The following is a 26,801-nucleotide window of genomic DNA, read 5'->3' as shown; positions in this document are numbered from 1 at the left end:
CATCTGCTGAGCTTTCAAGAGACTTCAGGGGACCCTGGCAGAGGCAGGGCGTTGGGATAGGCAGCTACCGAACTGGTCCAGGCCTAAGTGGGAGGACCCGAGGCCTGGAGCCCAACCAGGCCTGAATGAAAACACCTTTATTTACATGAAAAACTTTTATTCTCTGTGATTTTTACCTCTCTGAGGCTCAGTTTCCACACCTGTTAAGTGGGGCCACCACCTGTAGCAGAGAGGCCTTGAGGATGTGAAACAACAGCAGAGAGCCTGGCCCAGTAAATGGTAGGCCCTCAGGGAATAGTGCCCCTACACAGCTGACTGAGCCCCACGACTTTGAACTCCTGCTGGCTGAGTGCCCCTCGGAAGGTTACTTAGCCTCTCTGGGCTGGTTTTCTCATCCATGAATGGGATATGACATTGTGAAAGCAGACCCTTCTGCCTATCTGGAATATAAGAAGAGGTATCGAGCTCCCTGTCACAGGAGGTATAGAAGCAGAGGCGCCTGGTGGAGGGGGTTACCTTTACTAACAAAATCTAACAATCACTGCATACTTAAGGGACACCAGCCTCTGCGCTAAGAAGTCTGCATTTCTTGTTTGATGCATTAGCACTGAGCCTGCAGGGTCAGTGTGATCTCATAATGTCAGCTGTTATCTCATTTAATCCTTGAAACTCAGCTCTCTAAGGTAGGGGCTGGTGCCTTTGTAATTCCCAATTCCCATTTTACAGATGAGGAAACTGAGGCAGAGAGAGGTAAAGTCACTTGTCCAAGGTCACTCACCAGCTGGTACCTGGTGGAACCCAGGCACAGGTGGTCTGAATTCAGAGTCCATGTTCTTTCGGTTATAAACTCAGTGTGTTCCCTTGGGCCAGTCCTGGCTCTGCCTCTGGGCCCCAATTTTCTCATCGACACAAGAACATTTCCCAGCTGACAGCCAGCACTAACTGCCAGCTACGTGAGTGTGCTATCTTGGGCGTGCCGGCCCAGCTGGGCCCCGAAGATTACAGCCCCACCAATGTCACGTGGGGCAGAAGAACCACCCAGCTGGGCCCACGTGACCCACAGAATCATGACAGATAATGAAATGGATTTATTTCAAGCCATTTTTTACACGGCAATAGAAAAATAAAACAGCATTCAGCAACAAACATTTGTTGAGTGCCTGCTGTGTACCAGGCACTGTACTAGACGCTAGAAGAAGCCCATCATTTGTTTCTGGCTTCCAGGACTGCTAGAAGCCTTTAACTTCCTCCCCTGCAGTCTGAACTGGGCCTGGGCAGGAGCATGCAGCCCCAGGTGTTGTCTCTCCAGAGATGCCACCGTCAGCGAGGATGAGGCTCTCGTAGCTGGGTGGAGGCAAGGGGGGCTGGGTCCCAAGCAGGGCATCCCCCGAGGCACTGCGCTCCGGGTCTCCCTCCACGGGGTATGCAGGTGGTGTCAGGGGCCCCTCAGCCAGTCGGCAGTGCACGGCCTCCTCGTAAGTGGGGATGGCAACCACCTCTGGGATCCTACAGGGACAGAAGAGAGGCTGTGAGCAGGGGGTGGGGCAAAACCCTACTGCACGCCAGGAAGAGAGCGAGGAAGGCTGTAGGCTCCCCAGGGCCCCACAGACACAGCTGAAGCTTGACATCAGCCGGCCCCTGCCAACCTCAGCTCCCCCAACTGCACCCTCCCTGTGCTATAGTTAGTTCTCCATACAGTTGGTTCCCCACATGGGCTCACCACACCCTCTGTCTCCTCAGTTCTCTCTGCAGGGAAAGTCCTTCCCACCTCTCTCACCCTTTCCCTGCTGGTCAATCCCCACTTGTCCTTTGAGTCTCCTCTGGGGAGCTCTCCTGACCTCCCCTAGCAAATCTCCCACTCCCTCCTCTGGGTCCCCACAGTGCTCTCCCTTCTGTCACTCTTGACCCCAGTTGGTTGTCCCCTAGGGCAGGGACTGACTTTGGGTGTCCAGGGATTGATGCTTGGGGATGTTTGTTGAAAGACTGAGGGATGATCGATGGGGAGAAAGACTTCCAGCTTACTGTAATCATCTCCCTTACAAAATCTGGAGTTGTGGATGCTCAGGGCAGGATGTGAGACCTGAATTCCCCTGGCCATCTGGATGCTTGAGGGCCTGATATGGTAAGTCCACCAAGTGATTACCTCTACTTGCATACCTCCAGAGACAGAGAGCTCATTATCTACCCAGTCAACCCTATCTATCTCTAAAGAGCTTGGTTTTCCTGTGACTTTCCCCCACCTCCCCCAAATGAACCACCCTGGAGGGACTTGAGGTAGAGACCAGATCCTCTGAGGCTCCTCTGACCAGGCTCTGCCCACTAGATTCCAAGAACAGGTCACTTGCATCCTAGCCACACCAGTGCTGATGGGAATGAGGCTGAGCCTCGGTCCTCCCAGGGCCCTGGGGGGTCACCTCTGGGGAGTCAGGGCTCCTTCCCCTCCCGGGACCTTGGGGGTGGGAGGTTCACTGATCCTCTGTCTGGACTGCTTCTGCTTTGGGAAGATACTGCCAGATACGGAGGTTGACTAGGTGACCTTGGAAGTCCCCTCCCACCCCAGGTGGCTCGAGGGCTGGCTATGAGTCAGCACTGGCTGGTTCACCTCCCTGCTCAGCCACATTCTCGGTGGGAGATCATGGGTCAGTAACTCTATTAACCTAGGCCCCAGTTTCGAGATCTGTAAATGGGGACAATAAGGGCATCTACCTCACAGGACTGTGTGAAGATTAAATGAGGTAATACAGGGACACTTAGCACATGCTCCATAAATGGGAGCTGGTAACAAAATCTCAAAAGGCTCCATGAGGCAGGGGTGTAGGTAACAAAAGTTATCACAGATCTTCTGCTAGCAGGAGCCACACAGGCTCAGAGAGGCTGTCACTTGCCCAAGGCCATCAGTTTGGAGCCAGCAGCAAATTAGTTCAATCTATACCAGTCTGTCTAGACAGGGGAAGACCGATGGCAGGAGGGGTCTTCACTCCAGTGGTGATGGGGCAGCTGTGCCAGGAATTTGCTGCCCCTCAGGTGAGCACCCATCACCCCTGTGGACATGGCCCTTCTATGGGCAATGTATCTTCTCAGCCCACGCCCACCACAGCCCTAAGAGCAGCCCACTGGGACCATGTGACCAAGGTCATGGAGCAGGCTGTGTGCCAGTATGATGGAGGGCACCAGCCAAAAGTCCAAGCTGGGCTCCCCTTCCAGTGCTTTTGCAAACTTCTCTCACAGATCCTCCTCCTCTGGAGCCCAGGAGCCCTGCAGCTGAGAAATCAGATAAGGGGTCTCACCCGCCTCTGTCTCCCAGCGTCCTTTGAGGTGAGGGCAGGCAAAGAATATTGCTCCTGGAGGCAGGCAAACTAGGTTCAATTGCTGTGTGACCTAGGCTATGTTCACAGCCTCTCTGAGCCTCTTTCTCCTCATCTATAAAATGAGGATAACAATTCCTATTTTGTAGATTCAGGGAGAGGGCAAAATGGAAAATGCTTTGACAACGCTCAGGAAAATATGGGTGATTAGACTTCCAGAACCCCACATCTCCTGCCCTGCTCACCTCCCAGCCACGGCCCTGCTGCTCTCTACTTCTCCAAGCCCCAGACACATGAGTCAGGTTTTGGGTATGCCTGGGGCCGCTCCAGCAGGCAACAGCCGGCAGGGCACGGCACAGCTGGCAGGTGAGATCAGACCACAGCAGGAAGTTTGCTTCGAGGGCAGAGGTGCAGTATCCCTCATGCCACCTCATCTAGCCAGCTGGGCCCACCCAGCCCCAGGTTGCCAGAGTCATGGTCCAGAAGGCTGGAAACTTGGGGAACATGAAGTTCAGGGTGACCATATTGCACACTTCAGGGGCAGGCCCATTTGTGGTATCTTCTGGATGTGGCCCCCTGCAGCTGTGTGGGGCGGGCTGGCCACTGTGGTCCCTATGCACAGAAAGCTCCACCGAGGCTGGGGTTCACCCCACTCTCTGGAGCCTGGTGGGGACGTGAGATCTGAGCCTGGCACCAGCTCCTCCACTATTCAGCTGAGTCAAGCAAACACAGTAGGGAAAGGGGACAGGGACCAGGGATGAAACACTGTATGCCCAACACTCAAGCTCTCTAATCTTATTTCACATTCATGACAAGCCTGGGGGTAGCAGCCCTCAGCCATTGCACAGGTGAGTGGAGGCCACACTCCAACGAAGCAGCAAAGCCCCAGCTCTGCCTGCTTGCAAAACCCAAGCCAACTCCACCCATCACGCCTCACCCAACCCTGACCCCTAATCTCTCCACACCTCAGCTTTCTCATCTTCAAAATGGATCTAATCCTTACACTGCCTCATAAGCAGTGAGGCTCAGATCAGGAGGCATGAGAGTACATCATAAAATGAAAGTGCGGGAAGAACAGCAAACTTTGCAGTGAATACACCTCCCCATCTATCATCTCATCTGAGCCTAACAGCAATCCTAGGGAAAATTCCAGGATTGACAGGGGAAGAACTAGACATGGCTCAGAGAATCTAAGTAACAGGCTCAAGCATACAGAGCTTCGAAAAGAAAAAGCAGACACTGAAAGCCTCGTGTCTAACTAGACCCACGCTTTTTCTGCTGTACTCACTGAGGCGTCGGGGGGGCGGGGTGTCCCAGGAGGCCTCCCATCCAGGCACCTCATTTAGGGCTCACACTTAAGATGGGAGCCCCTGAGAGGAGAGGTTTTGTTTGTTTCATCCACTGCTGCTGCATTGTCAGTGCCCTGCGTAGTTAGGTACTCAGTAAATGTTGGTGAAATGCAGGAAAGAATAAGTAGGTGAATAAATGAGGAAACTGAGGCCCCAAGAGAGAAATGGACCTGCCCAAGGCATCAGCCTAGAAGGCCTTTCTCTCTAACCTAGAGTTACCTGCAGAGAGCAAGGCCCCTGGGGGCAGGGACAGCTGAGTGGCCTCCCCATGGGGCCCAGATGCTGGGCTCTCAGCAGGAAGGCCAGGGTGGCTCAGCCCCAGGGACAAGAAAGAGCCATTAGCAGAAGCAGCCTCTCCAACATCCAGCCACCCCAGCTCTGAATCTAAGACCTGGTCTCTGAACCTGATGGGCCATGAGCACCCCACAGCCTCCTGGGTAGGTTCCTCCCTGGCCCGGATGGGAATGAAGGCCAAGTGGCCCCACCTGACAGATGCAGCTATGTCCCGGACCCTGTTGGGTCAACACGGCTGTGTCTACAGACAACACCTACCTTCTGTGCTCAGGCCAGGCTGGGCGGGGAGGGCCAGGCTCCAGTCCAGATCACCCCGAGGCCTAGTCTGGTTCCAACTGACCATTAACTGACTGTGTGACCAGGTAGGTCACTGGTCTCTCTGAGACACAGGTTTCTCAACTGAGAAGAGTCCCCAGGGCCTTGCCCTTCCCTCTAATAGTCAAATTAAGGCCTGACCATTGGACTAAGGGGCTTCGGTTGAATACTTTATTGTCTGTGACCTCAAGGAGTCACAGGCCAGTAGCAGGGACTAATCTGTTACTTTCTTTAACTCAGAATGCATTTTTCCCGCTAACCAAGGGAAGAAGGGTGCCCAGGTCCGAGGCCAGTTGCCAAATATATGGCTTAGCCCTTAGTACATGCAAATCCAGTGCTTACAGAGTGGTGTGGGGGAATGCACACTTCACAGCCAGCAGGCTCTGCTACTTTCTAGCTGTATAACCCTCACCGTCTTTTTCTGTAAAAGACAACAGTAATTCTTACCTTGCAGGTAGGTTAGACTGGGGAAGATGTATGCAGGCCCCAGATATGCCTGCCCAGCTGATACTTGGTGAATGTGTAAGTACATAAGAGCATGTAAGATACATGCATTCTCAATAGGGCAAAAGTTGGTTCTTGGACTCTTGCTGATACTGTGTTTACATATAAAGCACAAATATACATACAGACCAACTATGTAGTATATCTGTGGTATTAACATTTCATGGGGGAGGATGAAGAAAAAAATGCCTAAAAAGTCTCCTTAGAGGGAATGATAATGAAAAAAAAGATGAGAAATATTGTCCAAATGCAAGGTTTTGTCTCCATTCCCCACCTCACCCCTGGGCCTTTGCACATGCTATTCTCCTTACCTAAAATGCTTCTCTCCACCTTATCTACTTGAGGAAAAGTTGACATTTGTTATGCACCTACTGTGTGCCAGGCTCTGGGCTGAGTTCTTCATATACATCATCTCATTTAAGTACTATACAGGCATTTGCTACTATTGTATGCTGAGCTCTGCTGCCACCTCCTCCAAGAAGCCTTCCTGGATTTCTCCATGTCCCCACAGAACCATGTCTGTCCTCTTTCACAGCTTTAACTACTCTGATTTGTCAAAGTCTGCCTCTGTCGAGGGACTTTAAACTCTTCCAGGAGTGCTGATCAGCCTCCAAGACCCCAGGGCATAGGCAAGGCCTGGTCCAGAGGAGAAACCCCATGAAAGTTTGCTGAGCAAATGCATGATGATGTGACAGTGCCCCACCTGTGGCCTCCACCCAGCCCTGCTAACCTGTAGCTCTCCTTCTCCAAGGGCTCCACAGTGAGGTAGTACAGGTCTCTGGAGAGGTGATATGAGTCCCATCGAGGCGGCCCCTTGGTGCTGGCCTTGACAGACCACAGCAGGCTGAAGAGCAGCAGCAGGCCACCTGCACCGCAGCAGAAGAAGCTGACCGACCTGAACAGTGGACCGGGGGCCTCAGGCTCAGGGCGTCCTGTGGGCAGAGCCGCCTGGCTGGGCTGGGCACCTGCATCTTCTTCACTCCACCAGGCGAAGCAGAGTGTCCCGGCCACCAGTACCACCATGCCGCTGACCGTCATGCAGTAGCACAGGGTGGAGGCCACACGGCCCCTGTCACACGTCTGGACACCGAGAAGGAGAGAGAAGAGGAAACAGGCCCCGTGAGAGGCCTGCTGGGTACCAGAGACTGGGTTTTAGTCCTCCGCTGCCTGAGGTCACTGTGTAAACTCAGAGAGGTCATTTGACTTCTCTGTGCCTTAGTTTCCTCATCTGTGAAATGGAGATGATGCTCCCAACTTTGCAGGTGTTGTTTTGAAGGCCACAAATAATGTGTCTCAAGTTCCTAGCACCACACCTGGGACCTGGTAGGAGCTCAGTAAGTGTGGCTGGGTTCACTCCAGGACTCCCCCCAGACTCAGAGGCCTCATCAGCCTGGTGTGTATGAGACTCCCCACTGCAGGCTGGGAGGGAGAAGAGTGAACGCTGTGGGGTCCGCCAGGCCTGCCAGGAGAGAGGCTTGCTGGTTACGCCTTGCCTCACTTCACCCTGGTCACAGTCTCGAAAGGTCAATGCTCTTATCTCCATTTGACAGAGGAAGACATTGAAACTGGGGCTGGGTAAAGGAGCTAGTGGGAAAGGGGCATTGAGAAGCCTGAAGTTGAAATTCATGACACAAAGCAAAACTTTGTGCAAAAAGATGTTCACCATGGCCTTATTTTTAATGGTTGTAATTTGGAAAGAGCCTAAATGTCCAACTATAGGGAAAGGGTGATAAACCATGGCATAAACTCTAGATGGAATATTCATGACTCATTTTTTAAAAAGCTCAGCACAAATGTTTAACAACGGGGTAAATGCTTATGATATCTGACCTTTTTCAACTTAGTTTGCCAAATTATGTACACAGTGTTATCTCAATGAGGCAAAGACAAAATGCCCAGGGGAAAAAAAATAACTGGGAGGAACCCTGGCTCCAGATTATACAGACAGGAAGGGGCTGTCCCCAAAGCCAACCTCTAGGCTGCTGTACAAACTGTTCCCTCTGCCTGGTAACTTGCTCGTATCTCTCCTCCCAGTTCAGCTTGGCCCTCACCTGAGAAGCCTTCGCTGGGGACACTTTAAACTTGGAGTCCCCTGGGCCTTCTTGGACCAAGCTTTTATCCTGCCTGTTTGGTTTCTCCTTTGCTTATTGTCCTCACCAGACAGGAAGCTTCCTGGGGGCAGGGTCTGTATAGGCCCTGTTCACTGCTATATCCCCCAGTGCCTAGCACATAGTAGCTGCTCTATAAACATTTGTTGAAGAAATTCTCCTAAATGAGAAACAGTGTTGCTGAATAAACCTTGTTGTGTGAAAAGCCCCTCTCGCAGTTGGGAGGGGCGGGGGAGAGGGGAGGGAACACAAGATTCCAGCTGCTACAGCACCCAGCCTTGGAGCCTGGTTTTAGTCCCCACATTACAGCTCACCAGCCGTGTCCTGGGGTAAGCCTCTCAACTGCTCCAGGCCTGTCTCCTCACCTGTACAAAGGGCAGGCTCTCTAACAGGCTGCTAGCAGAACTTACAGAGGGCCCCTCTCCTCTTCCAAAAGTTGAGCCAGTGAAGGAGGGGGCTGGGGAACTCACAGACCTTAGGAAGACTTCAGTCGTCAGCCTTACAAATGGGGACTTTCCCAGCCTAATGTGGTGCATCAAATGATGCCCTGCTGTGCAGCCATTCAAAGGCACACTCCTCGGGGAGCTGGGGAGTATGGCAGTTCAAGATCTAGTAGGTGAGACTTTAGATTGCAAAAGGGCATGTTCCCAGATGTGTTTAAAAACGTGTGTGTGTGTGTGTGTGTGTGTGTATGCATGTGGGAGAGAAAGAGAGAATGTAAACATGTAATGCTCGAGGAGTGGACCCCAATCTTTCTGAGCCTCCAGGCCACCAGAAGCATTTAGAAAAATGCCACTTGTAAATTATCTTCAATTCTCTTGCTGTGAATTTGTCTATGGGGCAAGGCCTCCTGTCTCCAGCTCAAGGCATTTTCTGGGGAAGAGAAAAAGAACCTGACTACACTCTTTCCAAAGTCAGACAGCGAGGAGAGGCTGTCAGAAGGAAAAGCTGGAGAAATCAGCTTGGGGGAAAAAAAAAACAAAACAGCAAATCTATAACGGTAAAACTTTGCCTGTATATTAGTGCACTTGACAGTTCCACTTCATACCTGGAACCTCATCTGACTCACCAGAACTGAGGTGGATGGTCAGGGCAGGGAAAGAAATTCCTGTTTTGCAAATGAGGAGACTGAGCCCAGAAAGGTGAGGGACTTTGCCCAAAGCTGTATACAGCTGTGTGTCTCAACCCTTGCAGAACTCACTCCTGAGTAAGGTAACTTATGATGCTTTTAAATTTCTATAAAAGCAATAGTTCCTCATTATGGAGAAAAGGAGGAAACCACAGAAGGGAATAAAAATGCAAAATACAAATCATCATTAATGCTGCCCCACAGAGATGGGCATGATGTGCAAGTGAATGCTTCATTTCCAGTCCTCCCTTGGCCTGCATAGCTGATGATGGCGGCAGCAGATGTGTACTGGGCATTTACAGGCGCTGGGAACCACATCAAGCACTTTACAGGTACCCGCCATCTTAATCCTACAAGAGTATTATGTCCTGAGGACACTGGAGCTTCGAGGGTGACAGCTTGTCCAAGGTCAGTGCCAAATTTGAACCAGGTCTAGTCTGAATCAAATCCCTGTGTGTGCATAGCTAGATCCATCTGTATTTTTCAGTATATAAAGTTGAAATCATGCCGTGAATAGATGCATTTGTAAATCTTCAGCTCAGGCAGACCCCACCTTCTAAAATGCTCCTGATTCAAATGCTCCCAGACCTCAGACAAGCCCTTGGAATTCCCCTTAGCATGTTCTCACTGGGTGCTGTGTCATCTCCTTCTGCGTGAGTCTCCCTCCCTCCACGTGGATACACCATGGGCAGGCAGAGCACACAATGACCTACCACCCCCGGGGAGATGGAAGGTGTCAACGTCCACTGGATGATTCTGTTGTGAGGTGGTCTTCATTATTTTTACAGATCGGGGCTCTGATGGCTTATGGGAAGGGTGTCCTGCCCTAGATTCCCCTGGCCCGTTTCAGAGACGTGGTCTTCAGGCAGTTTACTCACCCTTCACAGTAGTGTACCCTGCACCCTGATGGGGGAGGAAGAAAGGGCTCCCTGCTCTGGAGGGCATAACCCCAGCCCTGGGCAGGGAGGAAACGTCTCTAATCCCAGAGAAGTCCCACCCCCAATCTGGCACTCAGTCAGGCTGCCAGGCTGGCCCCTCCTTCCAGCTCCCTTCCCCCCACTCATGCACCCAAACTCCTGGGGTCCCCTACACCTGCTGCTCTTGGGGAGCCCTCATTTCACACACCCCTTCAAGACCCATGCCAAATACACCTCCTCCCAGAAGCCTTCTGCTGCTGCCACCAGCCAGAGTTATCACAGCCTCTGACTATAGCCACTCTGTTAGCTCTGGGACCTTGATCAGGCGGCCCAACATCTCTGAGCTCAAATTCCTGCCTCCCAGGGGGGAGCAAGCTGTGAAGATGAGATGGCAAGATGGCAAACAGTGCCACAGCTTGACAGAGAGGATGGACCCTGGCTCTGACACTGGGTAAGTTACCTAGAGTCTCCATGCCTCAGTTCCCTCCTTTGTAAAATGGGCACAAATAATATCGTACTATCCCTGCTCCCAACAGGGGAACTTTAGGTGCCAGTTTTCTGTAAAGAACTAAACCATCTGAACAAGAAGTGTTCCAAACCATCTTCGTGTAACCCCGGGTAAACTGAGGCTCTGAGCGCCATGGTCCAAGGCCACTCAACAAGTTAGAACACAGTTAGGAGGAGACTTGGGTGTCCAGACTCTGCTCACCAAGTCACTGAGGTCAAGGTGAAGGGAAGGGGTCCCGGGGGGGCTGGATTAGGAGGAGCCGAGATGCTCCCAAGGGCGGGGAGAGAAGGAAGCTTATACCCACCTTGCGTGTAGCCATCGCGCTGCAGGGTCAGGCGTGGTCCCGGAGCGGGGAGCCTGGCGAGCCGAGCGGAGGTGAAGGCATGATGGCTGTCGCGCCCGTGGGCAGAGAGAACCTGGGAAGGGCGGTCTCTCAGGTCTGCAGGGGGCGCCCGGCGTTAGGGGCGGCCCAGCGACCGTCCCCCTGCCCAGCTCTCCGAGCCCACAGAAGCGCTACGGTCCGGCTCCGGGTCTGGTCCAGGGCGTCTCGTCCGCCGCCGTCCGTCCCGTCCGATCGCCGCCCCGACCCGGTGGGAGCGATGCAGAGCCCGCCTCACCGCGCAGGGGCTCAGCCACCGGGCTGGGGCGCCGAGCGGCGCGTGGAGTCCGGCTTTGCCTTCGACTCCGGTGATGATCACCCCCTGGCTCCCGCCCACGCTTCGGGCTTGGCGGCCGGGATCCTGGGCTCGGGCTCAGGGCGCTGCCGGCCCCACCTTTCCTCGGATCTGCGTCCTCGCGGCCGCCGGGCCTGCGGAGACTCCAGGGTGGCGCGGCTCCGGGCGGTTCCAGGTGCCGCGCCCGACCTTAAAGCGACAGTGCGATCTGGGCTGGCGGAGGTCGGGGTTTCCCAGCGCGGGGGGAGCTCTTAACCGGAACCTCCCTGGAATTGTCGGGAACCCGCAGTCCTTGGGGCCATCCCGCCCCCACTACTCCACGGGGGCGGGCTTGGGAACCGGACACGAACTCTTCTGAGAGCCATCGGCGCTCCGTCTGAGAGGGCTGTGAAGCCCAGGCCTCCTCACTCCCATTTTACAGGAAGGGAAACTGAGGCCCAAGGAGGGAAAGTTACTTGACTGTTTACCGCAGAGTCCTTGACAACTGGCTTTTTCTTCTCACAGCAGTCAATCGGACAGCAAGCCCTCCCCGGCCCTCCAGGCTCTCACATCCCTAGGAGGAAGGCATTCTCCGAAGTAACAGAAGGCATTTAAGTGCTTCCCCAGCCTCTAAACGAGTGAAGTCACTGACCCAGGCAGTGAGAGGCCAGGAGAGGAGGGCTTGAGAGCAGGGCCTCCCTGTGTGACCTTAACCTCTCTGAAACTACTCCCTCCTGTGTCAAAGGAGGGCTGAGGACCCCAACTCATAGGTCTTCAGGGATTGAATGAGTTAAGCTGAGCAGGTTAATAGAGCTCAGCCCTTTCACAAGTGCAGGCAGGAGGCAGATTTTATGGACACGTGATTTAGGAGCCTGGAGAAGGGTCAGCGTGTGTGCTTGTGTGAAGTCTTCTCTGGGACGACACCTGTTGTAGAAGGTAGGAATGGGTGGCCGCATCCAGGCTGAAGGAGCAGCATGTGCAAAGGCTGGGCACAGTCACAGGCAGGTAAAACCTCGACAATTCCATGTGGGTCAAAGGGAGGTGGTTCCGGACCAGCTGGGGTCTGGGTTTTGTTTATGTTTCTTCCTGCTGCTCCAACAAGCCAGGGGACTGGGCGGATTCCCCTCAGCCATGGCCAAGGATTCTCCGAGCCAGTGGCGACCAACTCCCCTCCCAGCCCAGGGACACGGGAGGTCAGAGCAGCCTGTCCAGTGGATATCTGAAGCTCAGTGAGGGGAAACCACTGTCTCAGAGTCACAGAGCAGGTCAGCGTCAGGGCCCAGGTCCCCAATTTTTAAACTCCTTGTCTCTGAGGAAATATGCCACCTGAGAGTTTTAGCATTCTCTAAGCGCTGACTCCTCTGACCGGTGAGGTCCTTTTACATGTTATCTCATTTCATCTTCACTGTGTGTGTGGTCTATGTAAGCGTTCCCATTTTACAGACAGAAAACTGAGGCTCAGAGAGGGGCAAAGGCCTGTGCAAATCTAAAGAACTCACAAGTGGCTGAGCTGAGATAGGGATCAGGTAGACCTCAAACCAGGACCTCCTTCAGCTTTGCTCTGCTTAATCTGGAGGTGGGGACAAGCAGCCTTCTCGGTGCCCTTGTGGGCCTGCTCAGGGGGGATATGAGTGAGCATCTGGAGGCCGTGAAGCTGTCAGCTCCACCCATTTCTCCAGGGGCAGGCATCCATGCCGGTGTGGGCCCCTCACTGATCCAGACTCTCCTTCCCCAGGGTCACAGGTCACAGGCTGATAAGGTTGAGATCAGGGCCTGGGCACACACCTGACCCTGCTGGAACCCGAGTCCCCTGGCCCAGGCTGGACACTCACGCCCTGGAGGTGGTGGCCTGGTTGTAACTTCTGTCCTGACTCAGCCACTTCCAGGCTGGAAGATTCTGGTCACGTCCTTCTCTTTAAGCTGCTGTTTCCTTAGCTATAAAATGGAGACAATGGTACCTCCTTCCCAGGGTAGCTGTGAGGGCCTCATAATTTAGTAAGACCTTATCCATGAGGGGCTGGCCTGGGTATGCTCTTGCATTACACGATGGTTCAGTTTGTGAATCTCCCCTAGTTGATGGGGACCACCCTGAGGGCAGGGACCAGATGTGACTTGGTGCAGGGCCCAGCCAGACCCAGCAGGGCCAGGATCAGAGGAGACTGGGACCGGGTGTTGATTCGAACCTGAGGATCTGGTCCAGTTCTTCTGGCTCCATCTTCCTCTTCCCCACTTTTGAGGGCTCTGGTCCCAGCCCCCGAAGTCTGCCATGATGCCCAGGCACTGTGGGGACCATGCAGGCTTGGGAATACTTGCAGGTCCTTTCTGAACAATCAGCCTCAGGCTTTCCCCGGCAACACTGGGCAACTCAGAGCAGAAAATCGGTCACCAGCCTTTGCCTCCAGGTGTGGGGGAGGGGACTACCACTTGCACCCACTTACTGGACATCACCAGTCAGTGCTTTTCCCATTTAACTGTCACTCCAGTCAATTCATCAAGGCTGAGAGAGAAATATTGATACCTTCTCAGGGTCACACAGCTGATAAGTAGGGGGCTGGGAGTGGGGAGTGGCAGAGTAAGTGCTGAAATCCACATCCATCTGAATCTTCCACACCCACATGTACTTTTCCTTTTTTGCCACACTGGCCCTTCCTCAGTTACAACCTGGGCTGCTGCTACCCACCTCTTGCTGGCCTCTCTGACTTCAGGCTCTCTGCCCATCATCAGGCACCAGCTTGAGCTTCCAAAGCAGCATCCCAGTAAGTCCCTCACCTGCCTAAACTTTTCAGTGCTTCCCGCTGCCCTCAGAATAACGACACCAGCTTCATTGCCTGCCCTCCTCCCGTGCCACTCCTGAACTACTGTCCACTGTGTCCTAAGCACAATACCACACCTTTGCTACAAAGGCCCTCCCTTTTACCAGCTTCACCTGGTGAGCCCCTACACGTCCCTTAAGACAGATCACAGGTCACCTTCTCTGGGTGATGTCTCCTCAGTGTCCCAAAGAAGAATTATCTGGTCCCTCTCCCAAGCTCCCACAGGACTTTACAGATTCATCCATCAGAGCCCTGGGCACGCTAACAAAAGTAAAATCACTGCCTTCCCTACCTCTTTTCCAATAAAAAGAAATAGCTGGACATTGCAGAAACTATCTATAAGTTAAAAGAAATCAGAATGTCCCCCTTCACAGATAAACACCAGTCTCCAACCCTTAAAGGGAGAAAAACATTTCCGTAAGTGCAGAAGCCATATGACCCCTAAAGCCTAAAGTATTAATTGTCTGGACCTTTACAGATAATATTCACCAGCCCCTACTGTAGCCTCCGGCTCAGCCCTACCACTAGTGTGCTGTGCAATCCTGGGAAAGTGATGGCACCTCTCTGGGCCTCCTCACTTAGAAAATGGGGATAAAATGTCCCTCCACAGACAGATGCTATATTTGTTTTCTATTGCTGCATAACAAATTACCACAAACATAGCAATTTAAAATAACACCTGTTTATTATCTGTAGGTCAGAAGTCAAGGTAGGTTCAACTGAATTCTCAGCTTAGGGCTTCACAAGGCCAAACTCAAGTCAAGGTGTGAGCTGGGCTGGTCTCTTATCTGGCAGCTCTGAGCAAGATTCCTGCTCCCATGCAGAATCCTGGTCCTTGTGATTGTAGGCACAGGTTGTTGGCAGAATCCTGGTCCTCGTGATTGTAGGACTAAGGCCCATTTTCCCCCTGGAGGGGACTGCTCTCAGCTCTCAGAGGCCGCTTTGAATTTCTCTGCCTTTTCTGCTACCAGTGGAAGAAAACTCTGCTTTTATAGGGTTCCTGTGATTAGGTTAGGCCCACCCATCTCTCTATCTTAAGGTCAGCTGATTAGTAACCTTAATTACATCCATGAAATTCTCCTTGCCATGTAACCAGAGGGCAAAACTTATGAGGGCCATGGGAGAATTCTGCCCATGACAGGTTCTATGCCAGGGAGACAGAGCACGTGGGCTATAAACCTTCTCATTACAGGATCACGTCCTCCGTGCCAGGTGCTGGACACAGAGGGCAGGACACATGGAGAGGCAGTGTTCACAAAGAATTAGGAAACAAGCCAGACTGTGGCAAAAGCTTGCCTTTGAATGCCCCAGGATTTCTAGGTGGACCGACACAGAGGTGTGGCAGAGGTGGCATTTAAGCTGAGCTGGGATACAGGTAGGATTTCAACAGGCAAAGAAGGGACTGGGACTGGGGGTAGGGAAGGACCACCTGCTCAAGGCACAACACTGGTTACCAAAGGTTACGGCATTCTTGTGTTGACAAAGGACATATTTTTAAGCTTTTGTATAAACAAGCCTATTAAGGATTATCAACAGACTAAAAGCTGGCATCCATTAACTATCTACCAAATACAAGATGCTGTGTTAGGTACATTGTATACTTAGGTCATTTAGTCCTCCAAGAGCCCTACATGGTAGGAATTTTTTAGTAGCTTTATTGAGATACAATTCATGTACCATAACACTCACCCATTTAAAGTGTACAATTCAGTGGCTTTTAGTATATTCACAGAGTTGTGCATCCATCACCATAATCAATTTTAGAACATTTTCATTCCCCCAAAAGAAACCCTGTACCAGGACTTCCCTGGTGGCACAGTGGTTAAGAATCCGCCTGCCGGGGCTTCCCTGGTGGCGCAGTGGTTGAGAGTCCGCCTGCCAATGCAGGGGATGCGGGTTCGTGCCCCGGTCCGGGAGGATCCCGCATGCCGTGGAGCGGCTGGGCCCGGGAGCCATGGCCGCTGAGCCTGCGCGTCCGGAGCCTGTGCTCCGCAACGGGAGAGGCCGCAAGAGTGAGAGGCCCGTGTACCGCAAAAAAAAAAAAAAAAAAAAAAAAAAAAAGAATCCGCCTGCCAATGCAGTGGACATGGGTTCGAGCCCTGGTCCAGGAAGATCCCACATGCCGCAGAGCAACTGAGCTCGTGCATCACAACTACTGAACCTGCACACCACAACTACTGAAGCCTGTGCACCTAGAGCCCGTGCTCCGCAACAAGAGAAGCCACAGCAATGAGGAGCCTGTGCACCACAAAAAAGAGTAGCCCCTGCTCACCACAACTAGAGAAAACCCATGCACAGCAACGAAGACCCAATGCAGCCAAAAATAAAATTAATTAATTAAAAAAATTCTCTCTCTCTCTCTCTCTTTAAAAAAAAAATAGAAAGAAACCCTGCACCCCTTAACCATTATACTCTTAACTCCTCCATTTCCCCCAGTCTTAGGCAACGACTGATCTATTTGCCCATTCTGGATATTTCATATGAATGGAAACATATAACATGTAGTCTTTTGTGTCTGGCTTCTTTCACTTGCATACTGTTTTCAAGGTTCATCCATGTTGTAGCACGTAGCAGTACTTCATCCCTGTTTATTGCCAAATAATGTTCCATTGTATGGATATAGCACATTTTGTTTACCTATTCATCAGCTGATGGGCATTTGAGTTGTTTCTCCTTTTTAGATATTATGAATACTGCTGCTGTGAACATTCGTGTACAAGTTTTTGTGTGGACATATGTTTTCATTTCCCTCGGGTGTACAACCTAGGAGCCAACTTGCTGGGTCATATGGTAACAATATTTAGTCAACTGAGGATAAAGTAGGAATTTTTATCTCCACTTCAGTATTGAGGAAACTGAGGCTCAGAGAAGTTAAAACAGCCAACCAAGATCAGAGAAGAGAGCAGGTTTAAACTCAGGTCCATCCAGCACCAAAGCTCTCTATCTCCTGCCTCTGGATAAATATATAAAATAGTACAGAGGTCTCTTTTAACCATTCCCCTCTTAAGATATGGATTTCTTGGATAGGGTGGATAGGGATCTTTGTCGGTTTTATCTGATATGTCCAAAAAGTTCCAGTGCCTCAAAGAGGCTAGACACATAGTAGGTGCTCAATACACACTTGTTAAATGAAGGGCAGAATGAATAAGTGTAGATGATTTGAAGGCGGGTGAGTGGGGTTGTGGGAGATTTTCAAGATTCCAGACTTGGTGCCAGGATAAGTTGTCAGACTCTGGGAGCCGGTTCAAGCCACCCTACAAGGGACGTGCTCTCTCCCTGCAGTCAACTTTCGCTGGTGGCCCCCTGGGTTCTTGGAATTCTGTGCCTGGGAGATAGTCCATTCATGGAGAGGCAAGGAGCTGCGTCGTCTGAGTTCTTGTTCTAAAAAAGGAAACTGCTGTCTGTGGGTAAGAAAAGGATTAGAACCTCAAGGCCTCAGCTTCCTTGGAGGGTATTTTCTGCCCAAGTGAGATGGCCTGGGCTCTTCTGGGGCCTCTGTTCTGGGCGGGCTGAGACTGGGCCAGCAGCCCTGGAGCATGGGGAAGATGCTCGCCAGTCAGGGGAGGAAATCTTGTCTGGGAACTGAAACAAAGTTCTGTGGATGCAGGGCTGGCAGCAGCCTTGACTCCAGGGGTGACCTCTGGGAACAGGCACATAAAAGGATGCAGATTCTGGGAAAGAGCCAGCTGTTCCCAGAGATCCCGAGAAAGACACAGCAAGCCCTCCTGTCAGTGGGGAGAATGATTCTCAATGGGCTGAGGTGGGGCGTGAGAGAAGAGAGCTGCCCTCACAGACAGGAGGGGCTGGTTTGGGTCCTGACTGTGACTTGTGGCCTTGGCCAAGTCTCTGTCCCCTCTCAGCCTCCGTTGCCCTACCTATAAAAAGTCGGGAGTCCTTTCTGGCTCTGGGACTCTATTCCGAGGCTTAATTCTCTTTCTTCTTCTCCTCCTTCCTCCTCTGAATTGGACTCACTAATTCCATGCCAAGTCTAATACAAATCCTAGACTCTGTTCATAGAGTCAGCGCTTTCTTTGCAGGTATATAGAGGCTCTTCTGGAATCATCTCCCTCTAGCCCAGGATTTCTTTTTCTTCTTTTTTTCTCTTTTAATAAAGATCATACTGTTTTATTTATTTATTTTTATAAAATTTATTTATTTATTTATTTATTTATTTATTTATTTATTGGTTGCGTTGGGTCTTTGTTGCTGCACGTGGGCTTTCTCTAGTTGCGGCGAGCAGGGGCTACTCTTCGTTGCAGTGCACAGGCTTTTCATTGTGGTGGCTTCTCTTATTGCAGAGCACAGGCTCTAAGCACGGGCTCAGTAGTTGTGGCATGTGGGCTCAGTAGTTGTGTCACACGGGCTCAGTAGTTGTGGCTCATGGGCTCTAGAGCGCAGGCTCAGTAGTTGTGGTGCGTGGGCTCAGTAATTGTGGCTCGTGGGCTCTTAGAGCGCAGGCTCAGTAATTGTGGCACATGGGCTTCTCACTGCAGTGTCTTCACTTGCTGCAGAGCACGGGCTATAGGCGCGCAGGCTTCAGTAGTTGTGGCGCGTGGGCTCAGTAGTTGCATCATGCGGGCTCATTAGTTGTGGCTAGTGGGCTCTAGAGCGCAGGTTCAGTAGTTGTAGTGCACGGGCTTAGCTGCTCCACAGCATGTGGGATCTTCCCAGACCAGGGCTTGAACCCGTGTCCCCTGCATTGGCAGGTAGATTCTTAACCCCTGCGCCACCAGGGAAGCCCTAGCCCAGGATTTCTGAAGTGCCCCATTTCCTGCCTCAACTCCTACCTCCTGTGCCAACCCAGCCCCACGCAACCAATGCCTGATGTCCCATAAGAACCTCCCCCTCAGCCCGTTCCAACCAAATCACCACTTCCCTCCTAAGATGCTCTGTCTCCCGTGATCAGTGCTCAGTGAATTCACCCAAACAAGGACACCAGCTGCAGCAAAGCAATCACTCACTACCCTTTCTGGGTCTGGTTTATCAACAGTTCAATGAGCGGTTGCCCTTGACAGTAGCTAAGGCTGCTGACGGGCCTGAATGCTCTGATTTTACTCCAAATCTGTTATTAGCCTGCAGAGTGACCCTAGCCAAGTCATTCCTCTCTTTGAGGAATTTCCACATCAGTAATTGAAGAGATTGGACCAGATACGTTTTGGACTAGGGGAGGCGGAAAAAGCACTGACAGTGGAGGCAGGAGATCTGGCTTCACTTAGTCATCAGTTCATCTTGCCACCCTGGACTGGTCCCTTCCCAGGCTGGGTCACTGTTTCCCCTTAGGTCAGATGGAGAGGGTGGCTTACCTGCTCTCCCAGGGCCCCTCCCTCCCTGCCCTTGACATCCTGGAACTCTGGGACCAGGTCCCTTAAATCATTTAGCTAACAACTCCTGGATGTGTTCGTCTCCTCTCATCACTCTGGAAGCTTCCAGATTGTTCTTTGAAACAATTGAAGGCCCCTTAATCACTGTGGGTCCCCTGACAGCTGGAGAAAACTTGGCAAGCAGGAGCTTATATTCCATTATTTTAAATAGGAAAATTAATATTGTGTTCAGAGCCCACCTAAAAAGCCCAATTAATTTTCTGAATATCACTAAAACACTCTCAGACATCTATTTAACAAATCACTAAGGATTTCTACATAACATGAAGTATATAATCTCTGTTTAACATGAAGTATTGGATGTTCTTAACACACAATGATACTGTAAAGTATTGGGTACACATTTTTGTTTCTTTCAATGAACATGTACTGTAATGTAAATTATAAGGAAATGATATATTAAAATGATTCCAATACAAGAACCATTTAGCATAATAGAGTAAATAAGTAAGCCAATTTGAATAATCACACTAATTGATAGGAGAGTTACCTGAGTGAGGTGCAGGGTGAGAGGGGGAGTTGACGGCTGTAAGTGGTGGGTGAGGTTGCCTGAGGTCAGTGTGTGTTCACAGCCAAGGAACAGTGGACGCTGTTCTCTTCTTGACACTTCTGGCTCAGGAAGTGAATGGCTGTGACCCAATATCTGAAGCCATAGATGAATCGTTGAGATAAATCAAAGTGGACATCTGCTTGCTTTTCCTTGGCTTGCAGTTATATAGCTCTGGGGACCATGCTCTCTTTGCTGAATTTTTAAATGTGATACATCTGCTCGTGTCATGACCACACACCTGTAATCCTAATCACTTTGCCCGCCTGACACAGGCATGGCTGAGGAGCACAGGGTCATGGCCAAGCTCGTCCCATTTATGTGCCCCTGTTCTCAACACCCATCGTCCCTGTGCTCTTTCTGCTAATGAAGGCAACCACTTAGGCTCACCCACTTTCGTCCCAGGCTTTTCCATTTTCTAGAAGGTATTTTCACTGAAAATGTGAGGAAGATGCTAGCAATAATGCCTAGCACATTTGTACAAGGCACTAAAGGGGTGTGCTCCATGGAGAAAAGACTGAAGCAGGACGTCGGTGCAACCACATAATCTCACTGGGGCTCGCCCATGACTTAAATGCTCTCTCCGGTGCAGAGGCCAAGTCATTAGGCAGATATTCATTTAGGGCTGTAAATGTTGGGTAATGGTTTTGCGAGTCATCATCATGATTATCTCATTCAGATAATGAGAGTTCAGATGGCAAGAGATACCTGAACTTTACTGGTTATTTGTAATTCCCACAACTGTTCTGCAAAGAAAGTAATCATTATTCCTGCTTCATAGATGGAGAAATTCAGAGGGCCGAATTAACCAGAATGGAATCACAACCTGTCCTACACTCAGTCCCTGTTCGTTCCACCCACACATGGCCCTGCACACCGGGCCCTGCTCCTCCTCTTCGCCATCCCCTTTGGGGAATGTTACCTTTGATCTCTCCTTTGGCCCTCTTTTTCCACCCCCACTAATCCCATGTCCCCTGTAGCTCCCTTCTCTTCCCAGCAAGCACCGATCACTACCTGCCTAGTCCTGTGCTTCTTCGCCCAGTGTGCCCTGGCTTCCTCTTCTCCACTACCTGCACAGGAGGGCACCGCCACCCTGGAGAAGGACTATACGGCCCGGCGCCACCCCCAACAAGCCCTGGGCAGGGGTCTGTGACCCTCACCCCCTTTGGTGACCAGATGTCCTCTGACCACACTGGATTGAGCACAGCATGCTTTGACCCTTTCTGCGTTGTCCTAGACAACCTGGTTCACTGCCATGGCTTCAGTTACTACTGGGTGAGCCAAAAGGTGCATTAGGTTTTTTTCAGTAAGAAGGCTCTAGTAGCACTTAGTTGTCTTTAACTTCATTCAAAACAATTTTGTTAGATTGTATGTGACAGCTGTCATATCAGTGTACATTAAAAAAAAAGACTTATCAAAATTGGTGAATTTTTGTGTAGCCATTTTCATATTGAAGATGGAAGAAAAAAAGCAACATTTTCAGCATGCTATGCTTTATTATTTCAAGAAACGTAAAAATGCAACTGAAATGCAAAAAAAGATTTGTGCAGTGTATGGAGAAGGGGCTGTGACTGATCGAGCATTGTCAAAAGTGGTTTGCGAAGTTTCGTGCTGGAGATTTCTTGCTGGATGATACTCCACGGTTGGGTAAACCAGTTGAAGTTGATAACAATCAAATTGAGACATTAATTGAGAAAAATCAATGTTATACCACGCGGGAGATAGCCGACATACTCAAAATATCCAAATCAAGCGTTGAAAATCATTTGCACCAGCTTGGTTATGTTAATCGCTTTGATGTTTGGGTTCCACGTAAGTTAAGCGAAAAAACCCTTCTTGACCATATTTTCACATGCGATTCTCTACTTAAACGTAATGAAAATGTTCCATTTTTAAAACAAATTGTGATGGGCTGTGAAAAGTGGATACTGTACAATAATGTGGAACGGAAGAGACCGTGGGGCAAGCGAAATGAACCAGCACCAACCACACCAAAGGCCGGTCTTCATCCAAAGAAGGTGATGTTGTGTATATGGTGGGATTGGAAGGGAGTCCTCTATTATGAGCTCCTTCCGGAAAACCAAACGATTCATTCCAGCAAGTTCTGCTCCCAGTTAGACCAACTGAAAGCAGCACTCGACGAAAAGCGTCCAGAATTAGTCAACATAAAACGCATAATCTTCCATCAGGATAACGCAAGACCGCATATTTCTTTGATGACTAGACAAAAACTGTTACAGCTTGGCTGGGAAGTTTTGATTCATCCACCATATTCACCAGACAATGCACCTTTGGATTTCTATTTATTTCTGTCTTTACAAAATTCTCTTAATGGAAAAAATTTCAATTTCCTGGAAGACTGTAAAAGGCACCTGGAACAGTTCTTTGCTCAAAAAGATAAAAAGTTTTGGGAAGATGGAATTATGAAGTTGCCTGGAAAATGGCAGAAGGTAGTGGAACAAAAGGGTGAATATGTTGTTCAATAAAGTTCTTGGTGAAAATGAAAAATGTGTCTTTTATTTTTACTTAAAGAACTGAAGGCACCTTTTGGCCTACCCAATACTTCTAAGCAGATAAATCTCCATATGCAGCCTAGGACCTCCCCTCTAAGCCCCAGATCCCCTGCCCTGGATTTCCAACACCACGTGGTCATAACCTGAGCATCCTCTTGAGGTCCCAGTGCCCATCCTCATTCCCTCTCCTCCTTCACCCTTTGCATCTCATCAGTAACCATGTCTGCTGATTCTGCCTTGGAAATATATACGTTTCATCCTCATCCCTCTCCTCCCCACACTGAGACTGCTAGCTCTACCCCAGGCCTCCTCATCTCTCCCCAAGACCCTGCATCAGCCTCCCCGCTGGCCCTGGCTCCTCTGTCCAGTTCATGCCCCTCGTGGCAGCTAGAGTTTCCACTCTGAACTCTATTCTGATCATGCCATCCTCCTCTGCTTGAGATTCTTTAGTTTGTCAGAAACTCAATGTGATTAAAGTTAGGCAAGAATCAACTTAGGGGTTTCCTGGTGGTCCAACAGTTAGGACTCTACACTACCAATGCAGGGGGCCTGGGTTCAATCCCTGGTTAGGGAACTAGATCCCGCATGCTGCAACTAAGAGCCTGCATGCCCCAACTAAAAAGAATCCGCATGCTGCAACTAAAGATCCTGCCTACCGCAACTAAGACCCTGCACAGCCAAATAAATGAATAAATAGATTTTTTTAAAAGAATCAAAAAACAAAGAATCAATTTAATGTTAGGGCAGTGGGCCATCTCAAGTAACCGTGAAAAGGGCAGGAATGGAGGTCAAGGTGCCTTGACTCACATACCAGTGAAATTCTCACTTGAGGTTTTGTATTTCTGCTTTTCCTGGTATGTTGGTTTCATTCTCTGATCATGCTAATTTCCTCCACGGGACGGGCCACATGGTCACCTGCCACTCCCGAGCCTTATCCTCTGTTACCACCAACACAAGCTACCACCTTTGGGTCTAGGTTTAAAATATCCCAGGGGACTTCCCTGGTGGTACAGTTGTTAAGAATCCACCTGCCAATGCAGGGGACACGGGATCGATCCCTGGTCTGGGAAGATCCCACATGCTGCAGAGCAAATAAGCCTGTGCGCCCAAACTGCTGAGCCTGAGCTCTAGAGCCCGCGAGCCACAACTACTGAAGCCTGCGCACCTAGAGCACGTGCTCCACAGCAAGAGAAGCCACTGCGATAAGCCCACGCACCACAATGAAGAGTAGCCCCTGCTTGCTGCAGCTAGAAAAAGCCGGCGCGCAACAGCAAAGACCCAGTGCAGCAAATAAATAAATAAATAAATAATAAAAGAATAAAAAATCTCAGGGACTATCAGTTGAGTGAGGTGCCCACCCCTGGATCAGTCAACTGTGGCTAGGCAGTGGGGCCATGTAGCAAAGAAATGCCCACGAAGGGCCCATCCCTGTGTATACCTAGAGGTGGGAAAACAGCCAGGCAGGTAGTCTCCTGACTGACAGTGTCTACTGCAAATGGCTCATCATTCATTTTAGTGTTCATCTTATTTTTAAGTTGGGCTCACACGCACCTTTGAGAATTTGATCAAAGGCACAGACATCCCTAGAAAAATAAACATCCTTGCAAAGTTTTGCATGCAATTTCAAGAGAATCGTAGACCTTCTGAAGCACAATTTATGAGCCTCGAATTAAGAACTTCTGCATCGGAATAAAGCCCTTTGCCTGGTGTCCAAGGCCTGGCGTGATCTAGTCTCACCTCTCCGCTTTGCCTGCTTGCCCCAGAACCTATTGTTAGCCATGCCTGGCTCCTCACATGTACAGGGTGCTTCACATTTTAGTTGGTAGCCCCCATCCCCACACCACACTTTCAACTCACCCTGCAAAACCCAGCTCATGGGTCATCTCCTCCAGGAAAACATTCCTGAATCCAGTCTACCCAAGCTGAGTTTCCAGATTGCCTCTAGATAGCCCCAAGCATCATTACAAATAATTTCTAGTAAGGGTTGAAAAAATCTGGAAACTTTCCAGATAGTAACAGAAGCATAAAGCACAGACATTGATAAAAAGCAATTCTTGACCATCTATTAATGGTCTGGGTGCCATGGGGCCAATCCAGCCCACCTCTTGTGTTTGTACAGCCTGGGAACTAAGAATAGTTTTTACATTTGTAAATGGTTTGATCTACATTTGTAAATCAAAAGGGGGTAATATTTTGTGACAGATGAAAATTATATGAAATTCAAAAGCCAGTGTCCATAAATAATGCGTTATTGGACACAACCATCATCATTCATTAACATATTGTCCATAGCACTATGATGGCAGAGTTGAGTAGCTGTGATAGAGACCATATGGCCCACAAAGCCTAAAACCTTTACTCTCTGGACCTTTACAGAAAAAGTTTACCAACCTCCATTCTGGACAGCCCGAAAAATTACCATATTTTATTGACAGTAAGAAGTCATCAATCATATGACACCAAGAAAGAGATGCTGTCAATTACACCATTACAATGACTCCCCATATCAGAGATGTGAACATCTGGAGGGAAAATGCCTCTTGGAATTGATTAAATAAATTGTTCTTCAATGCTTATTACGTGCCAGACAATATGCTAGTTATTTTGTATTCATTTTTTTGATTAATAATTCTTAGTTATTCATTATCCCTAATGAAACTTTTCCCAAGAACAAAGAACTATTACCTCTGTGTTATGGAAGAGAAAAATAGCTCAGAGAGGTGAAGTAACCCACCTAAGACCACACAGGATTCAGAGCCGTCTGACTCAGAGCCTGACCTTTTCCACTCCACCAGGTGGCACTCTAAACCAATGCCTGTACAGACCCTCCATCCCTTCCCCCTGAACTCTGTGCTTCAGCCATAATCAGAGGGAACGGAATACTCTTCTGCCGCTAAGCCTTTGCAAATGCTGTTCCTTCCACTGGCACACCCCTTGCCCTTCTCACTCTTTCCGTTCCAGCCAATGCATCACTTTCCAGAGGAAGCCTTTCCAGATTAGATGAGTGCCCTCTTTGGGGCTCCCAATAAAGTACCAGCTAATCTCTCTATTTTTCCATGACCAGACCACGTTCCTCAGAGACAGGAACTTTCCAACCCTACAACCCATACCTGGCACAGTGCTTCATGCAGAGTTGAGATCTGGTACGTGTGAACTGCATGACTGGAGGAGGAATGGATGGACGCCTACACCAAGCACAAGAGGATAAACATTTTAAATTACACAACGGTCCACTTGGTCCTGGTTCTTAAAGCCAGCCTCACCCCCTATACCTCCCACACTTTGCAGACCCTAAAGGTGAGCACTGAGCACAGCTGGTGCTCCAGGCAATTGCTCAGGGCCCTTGTGTCTCCCTGAGCCACCTCAGTTGAATGTCATCTCCCCAACACTGCCCCCTTGGTCCCTGGGACTCACTCTGTTCTCCACTTCTTCTGTCCCTTGTCTGCCGGTCCAGCAGCACCTCACTTCCTGTCACTCAGACATTGCTGCCAAGATCCCAGGGGCCAATCACAGTGATGTTGTTAAACATTTCCTCCTATTCTCAGTCGTGCACTCAGAGATCCCTATTCTCCAGGATTATCTGCCCTCCGGTGGCCTGGGATCTTCTCCACTGCCCCTTGATTGGGCTCTGAGGATTTGGGGTCACAGGAATCTCCTGCTCACACCACCAGCCTTTCCCCTCAGGCTCCTGGAAATGTCCCCTCCCACCTCCAGTAAAAGGCAGCACCTGAGGGTTTTTTAATATTATATCACAACCAAGTTGGATTTATTTCCAAATTGCAAGGTTTATTTAACATTCAAAAATTAATCAGTGTGGGCCTCCCTGGTGGCGCAGTGGTTGAGAGTCCGCCTGCCGATGCAGGGGATACGGGTTCGTGCCCCGGTCTGGGAGGATCCCATATGCCGCGGAGCGGCTGGGCCCGTGAGCCATGGCCGCTGGGCCTGCGCATCCGGAGCCTGTGCTCCGCAACGGGAGAGGCCACAACAGTGAGAGGCCCGCATACCGCAAAAAGAAAAAAAAAAAAAAAAAAATTAATCAGTGTAATATCCAAAAAAATATTTGATTAAAAAAAAGTGAATAAATAAATGCTGCCATCTCACAAGTTAAAAAAATATATCACCTTGTCTAAAAAAAAAATTAATCAGTGTAAACCAGGGTTTCTTAATCTTGGCACTATTGACCTTTTTGGTTGGATAATTCTTTGTTGTAAAGGGCAGTCCTGTGCATTGTAGCTTCTACTCACTACATGCCAGTAACACACACACACACACACCAGTTGAGTCAATCAAAAATGTCTCTAGACATTGTCAAACGTCCCCTAGGGAGCAAAATTGCCCTCAGTTGAGAACCAATAATAAAATCATCTTATTAATAGAATAAACTAGAAAGTTTATAAAATTATCTTGGTAGGTATAGAAAAACCATTTGATAAAATTCAATGCCAATTCATGTTTTTTAAAAAGT

At 49.9% G+C, this 26,801-nt stretch overlaps 1 protein-coding gene across 2 annotated transcripts; it reads right to left on the bottom strand.

Annotated features, from left to right (window-relative positions):
* Positions 1-1,070: 1,070 nt before the first annotated feature.
* TMEM61 (transmembrane protein 61) lies at positions 1,071-26,478 on the bottom strand. Of its 2 annotated transcripts, none has more exons than XM_082614454.1 (3): positions 26,132-26,478; positions 6,498-6,836; positions 1,071-1,506 (listed from the first exon to the last, which is right to left on the bottom strand). In XM_082614454.1, coding segments are annotated over exons 1-3 (618 nt in total). In that variant the 5' UTR covers positions 26,134-26,478; the 3' UTR covers positions 1,071-1,229. The 2 variants fall into 2 exon arrangements, with proteins under 2 accessions (XP_082470580.1, XP_082470579.1); XM_082614453.1 differs by lacking the exon at positions 26,132-26,478 and adding an exon at positions 10,734-11,305 and having other exon boundaries at positions 6,498-6,847.
* Between the last annotated feature and the right edge of the window lie 323 nt (positions 26,479-26,801).

Source organism: Mesoplodon mirus (genome assembly GCF_964341445.2).
Source record: "Mesoplodon mirus genome assembly, chromosome: 3".
NCBI classification, from domain to species: domain Eukaryota; kingdom Metazoa; phylum Chordata; class Mammalia; order Artiodactyla; family Ziphiidae; genus Mesoplodon; species Mesoplodon mirus.
Note: the sequence above shows the minus strand (reverse complement) of the source record. Positions and strands in the feature narration are given on the sequence as shown.

Coding starts and splice junctions, on each gene's coding strand:
- TMEM61 (XM_082614453.1), bottom strand. Junction 1,507..6,497: donor TTGGAGAAGGAGAGCTACAG/GTTAGCAGGGCT, acceptor CTGTCCCTGTAG/GATCCCAGAGGTGGTTGCCA.